The following is a 14,424-nucleotide window of genomic DNA, read 5'->3' as shown; positions in this document are numbered from 1 at the left end:
GGAGGAGACAGAGCAGTTTTACTGAGAATACACCGGTTAAAGAGAACTACATTTTTACCTCGTGTTGTTCTTGTGGTGGTGGTTGTGGTGGTGGGGAAACAATAATCTATATGAAAAATGGTAAAAAGTTCACACTGTATGTATTAAACATCACATGTCTGTGAGTCTGCATTTTTGTAAACACTACTACTGATTTCACACTGTCACTAGCTCTTTCCATCTGTTTATAACTCTGCATCCTATCAACAAGGGAAAGAACGCAAAGAAAAAAAAATGAATACAAAAGTAAAAGTAAAATCTTTTTTTTTTAATTTACCGATTGAAACATTTCATAATAAATAGTAATGTTAATTTAGGACTAAAAAATTACATATATCTTACGTTAACTAGATTTTTTTTAAACTTCATTACATTAACTAGATTTTTTAAAAATAGTTCTCACCGTAATAGTCATTGCAGCAGTTTCCATAGGACTGACAAGAGCTGGTGCAGGAACAGAGCGTACCATTATAACCACAGTGATCCCTGCAGCTAATGTAATCTAAAAATAAATAAAAAAGACAAATCAAATGAAATAAATTAAACTAAACAAATCTGACATTTAATAATATATCAACTCAAAATCAATTCATTCCTTTAATATTCATATGATTGCTGATTTAGTACGTCATACAGACAATCATATACATTCACATAATCACAGTTGAAGTAGCGGTCCAGACTACACACACACACACACACACACACACACACACACACACACAGGCTGTAGGAGTTAGTTTTTTCTTATTAAGTCATTTAAAAAAAATGTTAACTTTATGTGCTGTCATCTGTATTTAGATAGAACGCCTTACACAACATCATTTTGAAAAAATGTTTTTTGTTTTCATAAAGTAGAGTCTGAAGTACAATGGCTATTAAAAGTCTACATACCCCTGTTACAATGGCATTTTTTATGATGAAAAACAAATGAAACCAGGATAAATCATGTTAGAACTTTTTCCACCCTCAATGTGAAATTATGATGTATAAAAACCTGAATGAAAAACAACCAGAAACATTTTAGGGATTTTCTTCACAACCCACTACTGAAGCCATGGTCCACAAAGAGCTTACAAAACACGCACAGTATCGATCAGGAGAGGGGTAATTAAAGAATTTCTAAAACATTAAATGTACCATGGGTCACCGTAAAGGCCATCATCAGCATGCGGAGAAAATGGAACACTGCAGTGACATCACCAAGAACAGCACGTCCCTCCAACATTTATAAAAGGACAAGACAAAAGCTTACCAGGGAGGCTGCCAAAACACCAACAGCAACATTAAAGGAGCTGCAGGAATATCTGACAAGTACTGATTACACTCTGCACATGACAACAATCTCTCATTCTTCACATGTCTGGGCTGTGGGGTATGGCGCCTAGACGGAAGCGCTTTCTCACCAAAAAACATCCAATCTCAACTAAATCCCCCAAACCATGAGGCAAAAATGTATGTATGGCCTGATGAGACCAATTCCAAAAGGTATATTCGGTGCAAACAAAAGGCACATCACCAAAAGAGCACCGTAGCTACGGTGAAGCACGGTGGTGGCAGCATCATGCATTACGCCTGATTTTCTTCAGCCAGAAGCAGGGCATTTATGAATGTGGAGGGAATCATGAATAGCTACAAATACCGGCCGATTTTAGATAGATGCAAAACCTTCAGGTGTCTGCTAGTAAGCTGAACATGAAAAGGAATTTCACCTTTCAGCAGGACAATGACCCAAAGCATACATCCAAATCAAAAATTTTGTTGTTTTGTGTTGACTCGCCGTGTTAGCCGTTATTTTTGCGCTGTTCACAATAAAATTCTGCACTTGCATCCGTCTTCGCCTCCGTAACTTGTCAATGGGAGAGCTCTATTTTTCGTCATTTTTGGCTGTTTTGCTGAATTCGGCCCTGTTATTTAAAAGGTATGTCTTGGAATTTAGATGTATACATGCCACGGACAGTCCTTAAAGAATGTAGCAAAGATTTAGCAGGTTAGCAGGTGGAGAGGATGGCCCGACATGGATGGCCTAAAGATCAATGAGATTACTGAGGATGGTACCACTTAAAAACCATAAGGAAGGCTTTGGACTACTATTGATATGACCAGTTCATATATGACCTGTGACAGCTCTCTGACCGGAGAAGGCTGAAAACGTGGGCTGGCCTTGGCCAGGGCAGGCCCTACAGTAGCACTGGGGGCTAACTGCCCGAACAACCTCATGTCCCCTGATACGTCCCTCCACGGCCCCTCAGGACCGTTCCTTCCTTGCCTGCTTTGCTTTTATGATCATTCTTAGATCAGGCCTCTTAGCAGGCTGTGGCCGCCCGGTCCCCCTGGCTCTCTGCGGAGGGGAGGCAGCATGCCACACTCGCCTTCTGTGCCTCCCTCGCACAAACAACAGACATGCAGTCCCGCTGAAGATAATAAGGCTGGTGGCGTGGTTCAGAGGTGTCATATATATATATATATATATATATATATATATATATATATATATATATATATATATATATATATATATATATATATATGTCATGCGACGCGCTTAATTGCCACGTCACCTGATCATGGCAGGCCTATAAGTAGAGGCATGATTTTACACAAGCTTCAGATACCGGTCACGCGCGCAAGGCGTTCCCATACTGTTATGCTAAATGCAACGTTGAAGTTCCCTTTGAAAGGGAACACAGTATCAGTGTTATAAACACAGTAAAAGTGTGAAAGTTTCATTTGGTTTGAGAAAATATCATAATGTATTTTAAAAATCAATACGTTACTAAAAAGTTACTCCTCCATCGGTGGAACAGTTCTGTTCATCATTTTACACACTTTCTTTTTCCCTCTTCTGAACAAAATCACGGTCCCCTTCACTGTGACCTGTTTTCTGTGATGGTTTTTGAAATGTATTTATCCTGAATCAGAACCCTGAGAAGAAAGTTCTCCTAATGCTACAGTCTTCAACAGACCATTGAAGTGGCGTTGCTGTTACCACCCCGAAGTTGATTATTTTCCTTTTAACAGCATGTTCGGTAGTGTTTTCTACCACGGCCATTGGTAAATGCATATTATTTATTTATTTATTGATTGATTTTTATCACATTGATTTTTATCACTTTTTCACTGAACTGTCCATAAACAAAATGAATGGAGTTGAAATGAGATTAAATAACACTTACCTATGAAAGCCCATTCTGCTCGAAAACCTTGTGGAGTCACGCTGCCGTCACTGGAGAAAACGACGGTCATGTATCTGCTGCTGGAGTTGAAGGTAGCTCTCTGATTTCCACTCACAGTACCCAAAAGTGAATGCTGAGCAGTCGGACCGTTGTACATGCGGATAAAGTCCCAGCCTGACTCCAAACTGAAGAAAGTGTAATGAAACTAGCCTTACAGACTAACCACAAACAAATATTCTTAAATAATAAAGATTTTAAAAATTTTTTAAAAAAAAGTCAGGTATGATTTATCAGTAGGTGAGAAACAGGAAGGTGATTTCTTACGCGACGAACGTGAAGCTTAACGAAACCACCTGCAGTTCTCCAGCCAGCAGGCTCCATGTGCAGTGTGCATTATTGGGATAATTATTGGGATAATTGGGGCTGAAAAATTCCCCTCGTGACTGAGTCAGATTTCCACCACATGGAGCTCCACCTGAAACACACCACGGTTTTAAACACTATCACAAATATGAGTACCCCTATACGATGGCTAATGTAATCTAAAAAAAAAAAAAAAAAGTCAAATCAAATGAAATAAATTAAACTAAACAAAGCTGACATTTAATAATAGATCAACTCAAAATCAATTCATTCCTTTAATATTCATATGATTGCTGATTCAGTACGTCAGTATTCTGTAGTGAAACATTACCTGCTGTCAGTGAGCTTGCTGTCATCGTGGATTCTTAAACACAGTGAGAAAATATTCAGTTAGGGACGTTTAAGTAAATAGGAAACTAAAGAATGGAAGAAGGTCTAGAATGGAGAAACAGAAACGATTTCTAGATCCAAATAAAGAGAAATAATGGAGGAGACAGAGCAGTTTTACTGAGAATACACCGGTTAAAGAGAACTACATTTTTACCTCGTGTTGTTCTTGTGGTGGTTGTGGTGGTGGTGGTGGTGGTGGGGAAACAATAATCTATATGAAAAATGGTAAAAAGTTCACACTGTATGTATTAAACATCACATGTCTGTGAGTCTGCATTTTTGTAAACACTACTACTGATTTCACACTGTCACTAGCTCTTTCCATCTGTTTATAACTCTGCATCCTATCAACAAGGGAAAGAACGCAAAGAAAAAAAAATGAATACAAAAGTAAAAGTAAAATCTTTTTTTTTAAATTTACCGATTGAAACATTTCATAATAAATAGTAATGTTAATTTAGGACTAAAAAATTACATATATCTTACGTTAACTAGATTTTTTTTAAACTTCATTACATTAACTAGATTTTTTAAAAATAGTTCTCACCGTAATAATCATTGCAGCAGTTTCCATAGGACTGACAAGAGCTGGTGCAGGAACAGAGCGTACCATTATAACCACAGTGATCCCTGCAGCTAATGTAATCTAAAAATAAATAAAAAAGACAAATCAAATGAAATAAATTAAACTAAACAAATCTGACATTTAATAATATATCAACTCAAAATCAATTCATTCCTTTAATATTCATATGATTGCTGATTTAGTACGTCATACAGACAATCATATACATTCACATAATCACAGTTGAAGTAGCGGTCCAGACTACACACACACACACACACACACACACACACACACACACACACAGGCTGTAGGAGTTAGTTTTTTCTTATTAAGTCATTTAAAAAAATGTTAACTTTATGTGCTGTCATCTGTATTTAGATAGAACGCCTTACACAACATCATTTTGAAAAAATGTTTTTTGTTTTCATAAAGTAGAGTCTGAAGTACAATGGCTATTAAAAGTCTACATACCCCTGTTACAATGGCATTTTTTATGATGAAAAACAAATGAAACCAGGATAAATCATGTTAGAACTTTTTCCACCCTCAATGTGAAATTATGATGTATAAAAACCTGAATGAAAAACAACCAGAAACATTTTAGGGATTTTCTTCACAACCCACTACTGAAGCCATGGTCCACAAAGAGCTTACAAAACACGCACAGTATCGATCAGGAGAGGGGTAATTAAAGAATTTCTAAAACATTAAATGTACCATGGGTCACCGTAAAGGCCATCATCAGCATGCGGAGAAAATGGAACACTGCAGTGACATCACCAAGAACAGCACGTCCCTCCAACATTTATAAAAGGACAAGACAAAAGCTTACCAGGGAGGCTGCCAAAACACCAACAGCAACATTAAAGGAGCTGCAGGAATATCTGACAAGTACTGATTACACTCTGCACATGACAACAATCTCTCATTCTTCACATGTCTGGGCTGTGGGGTATGGCGCCTAGACGGAAGCGCTTTCTCACCAAAAAACATCCAATCTCAACTAAATCCCCCAAACCATGAGGCAAAAATGTATGTATGGCCTGATGAGACCAATTCCAAAAGGTATATTCGGTGCAAACAAAAGGCACATCACCAAAAGAGCACCGTAGCTACGGTGAAGCACGGTGGTGGCAGCATCATGCATTACGCCTGATTTTCTTCAGCCAGAAGCAGGGCATTTATGAATGTGGAGGGAATCATGAATAGCTACAAATACCGGCCGATTTTAGATAGATGCAAAACCTTCAGGTGTCTGCTAGTAAGCTGAACATGAAAAGGAATTTCACCTTTCAGCAGGACAATGACCCAAAGCATACATCCAAATCAAAAATTTTGTTGTTTTGTGTTGACTCGCCGTGTTAGCCGTTATTTTTGCGCTGTTCACAATAAAATTCTGCACTTGCATCCGTCTTCGCCTCCGTAACTTGTCAATGGGAGAGCTCTATTTTTCGTCATTTTTGGCTGTTTTGCTGAATTCGGCCCTGTTATTTAAAAGGTATGTCTTGGAATTTAGATGTATACATGCCACGGACAGTCCTTAAAGAATGTAGCAAAGATTTAGCAGGTTAGCAGGTGGAGAGGATGGCCCGACATGGATGGCCTAAAGATCAATGAGATTACTGAGGATGGTACCACTTAAAAACCATAAGGAAGGCTTTGGACTACTATTGATATGACCAGTTCATATATGACCTGTGACAGCTCTCTGACCGGAGAAGGCTGAAAACGTGGGCTGGCCTTGGCCAGGGCAGGCCCTACAGTAGCACTGGGGGCTAACTGCCCGAACAACCTCATGTCCCCTGATACGTCCCTCCACGGCCCCTCAGGACCGTTCCTTCCTTGCCTGCTTTGCTTTTATGATCATTCTTAGATCAGGCCTCTTAGCAGGCTGTGGCCGCCCGGTCCCCCTGGCTCTCTGCGGAGGGGAGGCAGCATGCCACACTCGCCTTCTGTGCCTCCCTCGCACAAACAACAGACATGCAGTCCCGCTGAAGATAATAAGGCTGGTGGCGTGGTTCAGAGGTGTCATATATATATATATATATATATATATATATATATATATATATATATATATATATATATATGTCATGCGACGCGCTTAATTGCCACGTCACCTGATCATGGCAGGCCTATAAGTAGAGGCATGATTTTACACAAGCTTCAGATACCGGTCACGCGCGCAAGGCGTTCCCATACTGTTATGCTAAATGCAACGTTGAAGTTCCCTTTGAAAGGGAACACAGTATCAGTGTTATAAACACAGTAAAAGTGTGAAAGTTTCATTTGGTTTGAGAAAATATCATAATGTATTTTAAAAATCAATACGTTACTAAAAAGTTACTCCTCCATCGGTGGAACAGTTCTGTTCATCATTTTACACACTTTCTTTTTCCCTCTTCTGAACAAAATCACGGTCCCCTTCACTGTGACCTGTTTTCTGTGATGGTTTTTGAAATGTATTTATCCTGAATCAGAACCCTGAGAAGAAAGTTCTCCTAATGCTACAGTCTTCAACAGACCATTGAAGTGGCGTTGCTGTTACCACCCCGAAGTTGATTATTTTCCTTTTAACAGCATGTTCGGTAGTGTTTTCTACCACGGCCATTGGTAAATGCATATTATTTATTTATTTATTGATTGATTTTTATCACATTGATTTTTATCACTTTTTCACTGAACTGTCCATAAACAAAATGAATGGAGTTGAAATGAGATTAAATAACACTTACCTATGAAAGCCCATTCTGCTCGAAAACCTTGTGGAGTCACGCTGCCGTCACTGGAGAAAACGACGGTCATGTATCTGCTGCTGGAGTTGAAGGTAGCTCTCTGATTTCCACTCACAGTACCCAAAAGTGAATGCTGAGCAGTCGGACCGTTGTACATGCGGATAAAGTCCCAGCCTGACTCCAAACTGAAGAAAGTGTAATGAAACTAGCCTTACAGACTAACCACAAACAAATATTCTTAAATAATAAAGATTTTAAAAATTTTTTAAAAAAAAGTCAGGTATGATTTATCAGTAGGTGAGAAACAGGAAGGTGATTTCTTACGCGACGAACGTGAAGCTTAACGAAACCACCTGCAGTTCTCCAGCCAGCAGGCTCCATGTGCAGTGTGCATTATTGGGATAATTATTGGGATAATTGGGGCTGAAAAATTCCCCTCGTGACTGAGTCAGATTTCCACCACATGGAGCTCCACCTGAAACACACCACGGTTTTAAACACTATCACAAATATGAGTACCCCTATACGATGGCTAATGTAATCTAAAAAAAAAAAAAAAAAGTCAAATCAAATGAAATAAATTAAACTAAACAAAGCTGACATTTAATAATAGATCAACTCAAAATCAATTCATTCCTTTAATATTCATATGATTGCTGATTCAGTACGTCAGTATTCTGTAGTGAAACATTACCTGCTGTCAGTGAGCTTGCTGTCATCGTGGATTCTTAAACACAGTGAGAAAATATTCAGTTAGGGACGTTTAAGTAAATAGGAAACTAAAGAATGGAAGAAGGTCTAGAATGGAGAAACAGAAACGATTTCTAGATCCAAATAAAGAGAAATAATGGAGGAGACAGAGCAGTTTTACTGAGAATACACCGGTTAAAGAGAACTACATTTTTACCTCGTGTTGTTCTTGTGGTGGTTGTGGTGGTGGTGGTGGTGGTGGGGAAACAATAATCTATATGAAAAATGGTAAAAAGTTCACACTGTATGTATTAAACATCACATGTCTGTGAGTCTGCATTTTTGTAAACACTACTACTGATTTCACACTGTCACTAGCTCTTTCCATCTGTTTATAACTCTGCATCCTATCAACAAGGGAAAGAACGCAAAGAAAAAAAAATGAATACAAAAGTAAAAGTAAAATCTTTTTTTTTAAATTTACCGATTGAAACATTTCATAATAAATAGTAATGTTAATTTAGGACTAAAAAATTACATATATCTTACGTTAACTAGATTTTTTTTAAACTTCATTACATTAACTAGATTTTTTAAAAATAGTTCTCACCGTAATAATCATTGCAGCAGTTTCCATAGGACTGACAAGAGCTGGTGCAGGAACAGAGCGTACCATTATAACCACAGTGATCCCTGCAGCTAATGTAATCTAAAAATAAATAAAAAAGACAAATCAAATGAAATAAATTAAACTAAACAAATCTGACATTTAATAATATATCAACTCAAAATCAATTCATTCCTTTAATATTCATATGATTGCTGATTTAGTACGTCATACAGACAATCATATACATTCACATAATCACAGTTGAAGTAGCGGTCCAGACTACACACACACACACACACACACACACACACACACACACACACACAGGCTGTAGGAGTTAGTTTTTTCTTATTAAGTCATTTAAAAAAATGTTAACTTTATGTGCTGTCATCTGTATTTAGATAGAACGCCTTACACAACATCATTTTGAAAAAATGTTTTTTGTTTTCATAAAGTAGAGTCTGAAGTACAATGGCTATTAAAAGTCTACATACCCCTGTTACAATGGCATTTTTTATGATGAAAAACAAATGAAACCAGGATAAATCATGTTAGAACTTTTTCCACCCTCAATGTGAAATTATGATGTATAAAAACCTGAATGAAAAAACAATCAGAAACATTTTAGGGATTTTCTTCACAACCCACTACTGAAGCCATGGTCCACAAAGAGCTTACAAAACACGTACAGTATCGATCAGGAGAGGGGTAATTAAAGAATTTCTAAAACATTAAATGTACCATGGGACACCGTAAAGGCCATCATCAGCATGCGGAGAAAATGGAACACTGCAGTGACATCACCAAGAACAGCACGTCCCTCCAACATTTATAAAAGGACAAGACAAAAGCTTACCAGGGAGGCTGCCAAAACACCAACAGCAACATTAAAGGAGCTGCAGGAATATCTGACAAGTACTGATTACACTCTGCACATGACAACAATCTCTCATTCTTCACATGTCTGGGCTGTGGGGTATGGCGCCTAGACGGAAGCGCTTTCTCACCAAAAAACATCCAATCTCAACTAAATCCCCCAAACCATGAGGCAAAAATGTATGTATGGCCTGATGAGACCAATTCCAAAAGGTATATTCGGTGCAAACAAAAGGCACATCACCAAAAGAGCACCGTAGCTACGGTGAAGCACGGTGGTGGCAGCATCATGCATTACGCCTGATTTTCTTCAGCCAGAAGCAGGGCATTTATGAATGTGGAGGGAATCATGAATAGCTACAAATACCGGCCGATTTTAGATAGATGCAAAACCTTCAGGTGTCTGCTAGTAAGCTGAACATGAAAAGGAATTTCACCTTTCAGCAGGACAATGACCCAAAGCATACATCCAAATCAAAAATTTTGTTGTTTTGTGTTGACTCGCCGTGTTAGCCGTTATTTTTGCGCTGTTCACAATAAAATTCTGCACTTGCATCCGTCTTCGCCTCCGTAACTTGTCAATGGGAGAGCTCTATTTTTCGTCATTTTTGGCTGTTTTGCTGAATTCGGCCCTGTTATTTAAAAGGTATGTCTTGGAATTTAGATGTATACATGCCATGGGCAGTCCTTAAAGCATGTAGCAAAGATTTAGCAGGTTAGCAGGTGGAGAGGATGGCCCGACATGGACGGCCTAAAGATCAATGAGATTACTGAGGATGGTACAACTTAAAAACCATAAGGAAGGCTTTGGACTACTATTGATATGACCAGTTTTGCACTCAAGTCTCTATGAGTGAACAGCTGATAACTTCAACAAAACTGACTTCAAGTGAAAACTGTAATGAACTTCCTGTTTAGACAGTTGTTCTCACACAAACACAAACAGAAATTTAAATTAAATAAGTTGAACAAATACGTACTTTTGAAAGCCCATTCAGCCCGAAAACCTTGTGGAGTCACGCTGTAGTCACTGGAGAAAACGACGGTCATGTATCTGCTGCTGGAGTTGAAGGTAGCTCTCTGATTTCCAGTCACAGAACCCAAAAGTGAATGCTGAGCAGTCGGACCGTTGTACACGCGGATAAAGTCACAGCATGACTCCAAACTGAAGAAAGTGTAATGAAACTAGCCTTACTTACTTACCACAAACAAATATTCTTAAATTAAAAATCTAAAAAAAACCCCAAAAAAAGTCAGGTATGATTTATCAGCAGGTGAGAAACAGGAAGGTGATTTCTTACGCGACGAACGTGAAGTTTAATGAAACCACCTGCAGTTCTCCAGCCAGCAGGCTCCATGTGCAGTTTGCATTATTGGGATAATTATTGGGATAATTGGGGCTGAAAAATTCCCCTCGTGACTGAGTCAGAGTTCCACCACATGGAGCTCCACCTGAAACACACCACGGTTTTATACACTATCACAAATATGAGTACCCCTATACGATGGCTAATGTAATCTAAAAAACAAAGTCAAATCAAATGAAATAAATTAAACTAAACAAATCTGACATTTAATAATAGATCAACTCAAAATCAATTCATTCCTTTAATATTAATATGATTGCTGATTCAGTACATCAGTATTTGGTACTGAAACATTACCTGCTGTAACTGAGCTTTCTGTCATCGTGGATTCTTAAACAGAGTGAGAAAATATTCAGTTAGGGACGTTTAAGTAAATAGGAAACTAAAGAATGGAAGAAGGTCTAGAATGGAGAAACAGAAACGATTTCTAGATCCAAATAAAGAGAAATAATGGAGGAGACAGAGCAGTTTTACTGAGAATACACCGGTTAAAGAGAACTACATTTTTACCTCGTGTTGTTCTTGTGGTGGTGGTGGTGGTGGTTGTGGTGGTGGGGAAACAATAATCTATATGAAAAATGGTAAAAAGTTCACACTGTATGTATTAAACATCACATGTCTGTGAGTCTGCATTTTTGTAAACACTACTACTGATTTCATACTGTCACTAGCTCTTTCCATCTGTTTATAACTCTGCATCCTATCAACAAGGGAAAGAACGCAAAGAAAAAAAAATGAATACAAAAGTAAAAGTAAAATCTTTTTTTTTTAATTTACCGATTGAAACATTTCATAATAAATAGTAATGTTAATTTAGGACTAAAAAATTACATATATCTTACGTTAACTAGATTTTTTTTAAACTTCATTACATTAACTAGATTTTTTAAAAATAGTTCTCACCGTAATAGTCATTGCAGCAGTTTCCATAGGACTGACAAGAGCTGGTGCAGGAACAGAGCGTACCATTATAACCACAGTGATCCCTGCAGCTAATGTAATCTAAAAATAAATAAAAAAGACAAATCAAATGAAATAAATTAAACTAAACAAATCTGACATTTAATAATATATCAACTCAAAATCAATTCATTCCTTTAATATTCATATGATTGCTGATTTAGTACGTCATACAGACAATCATATACATTCACATAATCACAGTTGAAGTAGCGGTCCAGACTACACACACACACACACACACACACACACACACACACAGGCTGTAGGAGTTAGTTTTTTCTTATTAAGTCATTTAAAAAATGTTAACTTTATGTGCTGTCATCTGTATTTAGATAGAACGCCTTACACAACATCATTTTGAAAAAATGTTTTTTGTTTTCATAAAGTAGAGTCTGAAGTACAATGGCTATTAAAAGTCTACATACCCCTGTTACAATGGCATTTTTTATGATGAAAAACAAATGAAACCAGGATAAATCATGTTAGAACTTTTTCCACCCTCAATGTGAAATTATGATGTATAAAAACCTGAATGAAAAAACAATCAGAAACATTTTAGGGATTTTCTTCACAACCCACTACTGAAGCCATGGTCCACAAAGAGCTTACAAAACACGCACAGTATCGATCAGGAGAGGGGTAATTAAAGAATTTCTAAAACATTAAATGTACCATGGGTCACCGTAAAGGCCATCATCAGCATGCGGAGAAAATGGAACACTGCAGTGACATCACCAAGAACAGCACGTCCCTCCAACATTTATAAAAGGACAAGACAAAAGCTTACCAGGGAGGCTGCCAAAACACCAACAGCAACATTAAAGGAGCTGCAGGAATATCTGACAAGTACTGATTACACTCTGCACATGACAACAATCTCTCATTCTTCACATGTCTGGGCTGTGGGGTATGGCGCCTAGACGGAAGCGCTTTCTCACCAAAAAACATCCAATCTCAACTAAATCCCCCAAACCATGAGGCAAAAATGTATGTATGGCCTGATGAGACCAATTCCAAAAGGTATATTCGGTGCAAACAAAAGGCACATCACCAAAAGAGCACCGTAGCTACGGTGAAGCACGGTGGTGGCAGCATCATGCATTACGCCTGATTTTCTTCAGCCAGAAGCAGGGCATTTATGAATGTGGAGGGAATCATGAATAGCTACAAATACCAGCCGATTTTAGATAGATGCAAAACCTTCAGGTGTCTGCTAGTAAGCTGAACATGAAAAGGAATTTCACCTTTCAGCAGGACAATGACCCAAAGCATACATCCAAATCAAAAATTTTGTTGTTTTGTGTTGACTCGCCGTGTTAGCCGTTATTTTTGCGCTGTTCACAATAAAATTCTGCACTTGCATCCGTCTTCGCCTCCGTAACTTGTCAATGGGAGAGCTCTATTTTTCGTCATTTTTGGCTGTTTTGCTGAATTCGGCCCTGTTATTTAAAAGGTATGTCTTGGAATTTAGATGTATACATGCCATGGGCAGTCCTTAAAGCATGTAGCAAAGATTTAGCAGGTTAGCAGGTGGAGAGGATGGCCCGACATGGACAGCCTAAAGATCAATGAGATTACTGAGGATGGTACAACTTAAAAACCATAAGGAAGGCTTTGGACTACTATTGATATGACCAGTTTTGCACTCAAGTCTCTATGAGTGAACAGCTGATAACTTCAACAAAACTGACTTCAAGTGAAAACTGTAATGAACTTCCCGTTTAGACAGTTGTTCTCACACAAACACAAACAGAAATTTAAATTAAATAAGTTGAACAAATACGTACTTTTGAAAGCCCATTCAGCCCGAAAACCTTGTGGAGTCACGCTGTAGTCACTGGAGAAAACGACGGTCATGTATCTGCTGCTGGAGTTGAAGGTAGCTCTCTGATTTCCAGTCACAGAACCCAAAAGTGAATGCTGAGCAGTCGGACCGTTGTACACGCGGATAAAGTCACAGCATGACTCCAAACTGAAGAAAGTGTAATGAAACTAGCCTTACTTACTTACCACAAACAAATATTCTTAAATTAAAAATCTAAAAAAAACCCCAAAAAAAGTCAGGTATGATTTATCAGCAGGTGAGAAACAGGAAGGTGATTTCTTACGCGACGAACGTGAAGTTTAATGAAACCACCTGCAGTTCTCCAGCCAGCAGGCTCCATGTGCAGTTTGCATTATTGGGATAATTATTGGGATAATTGGGGCTGAAAAATTCCCCTCGTGACTGAGTCAGAGTTCCACCACATGGAGCTCCACCTGAAACACACCACGGTTTTATACACTATCACAAATATGAGTACCCCTATACGATGGCTAATGTAATCTAAAAAACAAAGTCAAATCAAATGAAATAAATTAAACTAAACAAATCTGACATTTAATAATAGATCAACTCAAAATCAATTCATTCCTTTAATATTAATATGATTGCTGATTCAGTACATCAGTATTTGGTACTGAAACATTACCTGCTGTAACTGAGCTTTCTGTCGTCGTGGATTCTTAAACAGAGTGAGAAAATATTCAGTTCCCTTTCAAAGGGAACTTCGTCGTTACGTTTAGCATAACAGTATGGGAACACCTTGCGCGCGTGACCGGTATCTGAAGCTTGTGTAAAATCATGCCTCTACTTATAGGCCTGCCA

At 38.1% G+C, this 14,424-nt stretch overlaps 1 protein-coding gene and 1 long non-coding RNA gene across 2 annotated transcripts in view; both read right to left on the bottom strand.

Annotated features, from left to right (window-relative positions):
* The window catches only part of LOC128612158 (deleted in malignant brain tumors 1 protein-like), a 63,348-nt gene that overhangs the window by 42,204 nt on the left and 6,720 nt on the right, over window positions 1–14,424 (bottom strand). The window contains exons 3-5 of the mRNA XM_053632042.1: window positions 7,596–7,746; window positions 7,272–7,456; window positions 4,516–4,614 (exon numbers count right to left, since the gene is read on the bottom strand). Coding sequence (XP_053488017.1) covers window positions 4,516–4,614; window positions 7,272–7,456; window positions 7,596–7,746 — 435 coding nt within the window. The remainder of the gene's footprint in view (window positions 1–4,515; window positions 4,615–7,271; window positions 7,457–7,595; window positions 7,747–14,424) is intronic.
* Window positions 11,146–14,033, bottom strand: LOC128612163 (uncharacterized). Its single transcript, XR_008386692.1, has 4 exons — window positions 13,886–14,033; window positions 13,565–13,749; window positions 11,718–11,816; window positions 11,146–11,381 (listed from the first exon to the last, which is right to left on the bottom strand). It is a non-coding gene; the product is annotated as an uncharacterized LOC128612163 (long non-coding RNA).

This window comes from Ictalurus furcatus, chromosome 9, assembly GCF_023375685.1.
Source record: "Ictalurus furcatus strain D&B chromosome 9, Billie_1.0, whole genome shotgun sequence".
Taxonomy (NCBI): domain Eukaryota; kingdom Metazoa; phylum Chordata; class Actinopteri; order Siluriformes; family Ictaluridae; genus Ictalurus; species Ictalurus furcatus.
The sequence above is the reverse complement of the archived record's forward strand: the minus strand, read 5'-3'. Positions and strand labels throughout refer to the sequence as shown.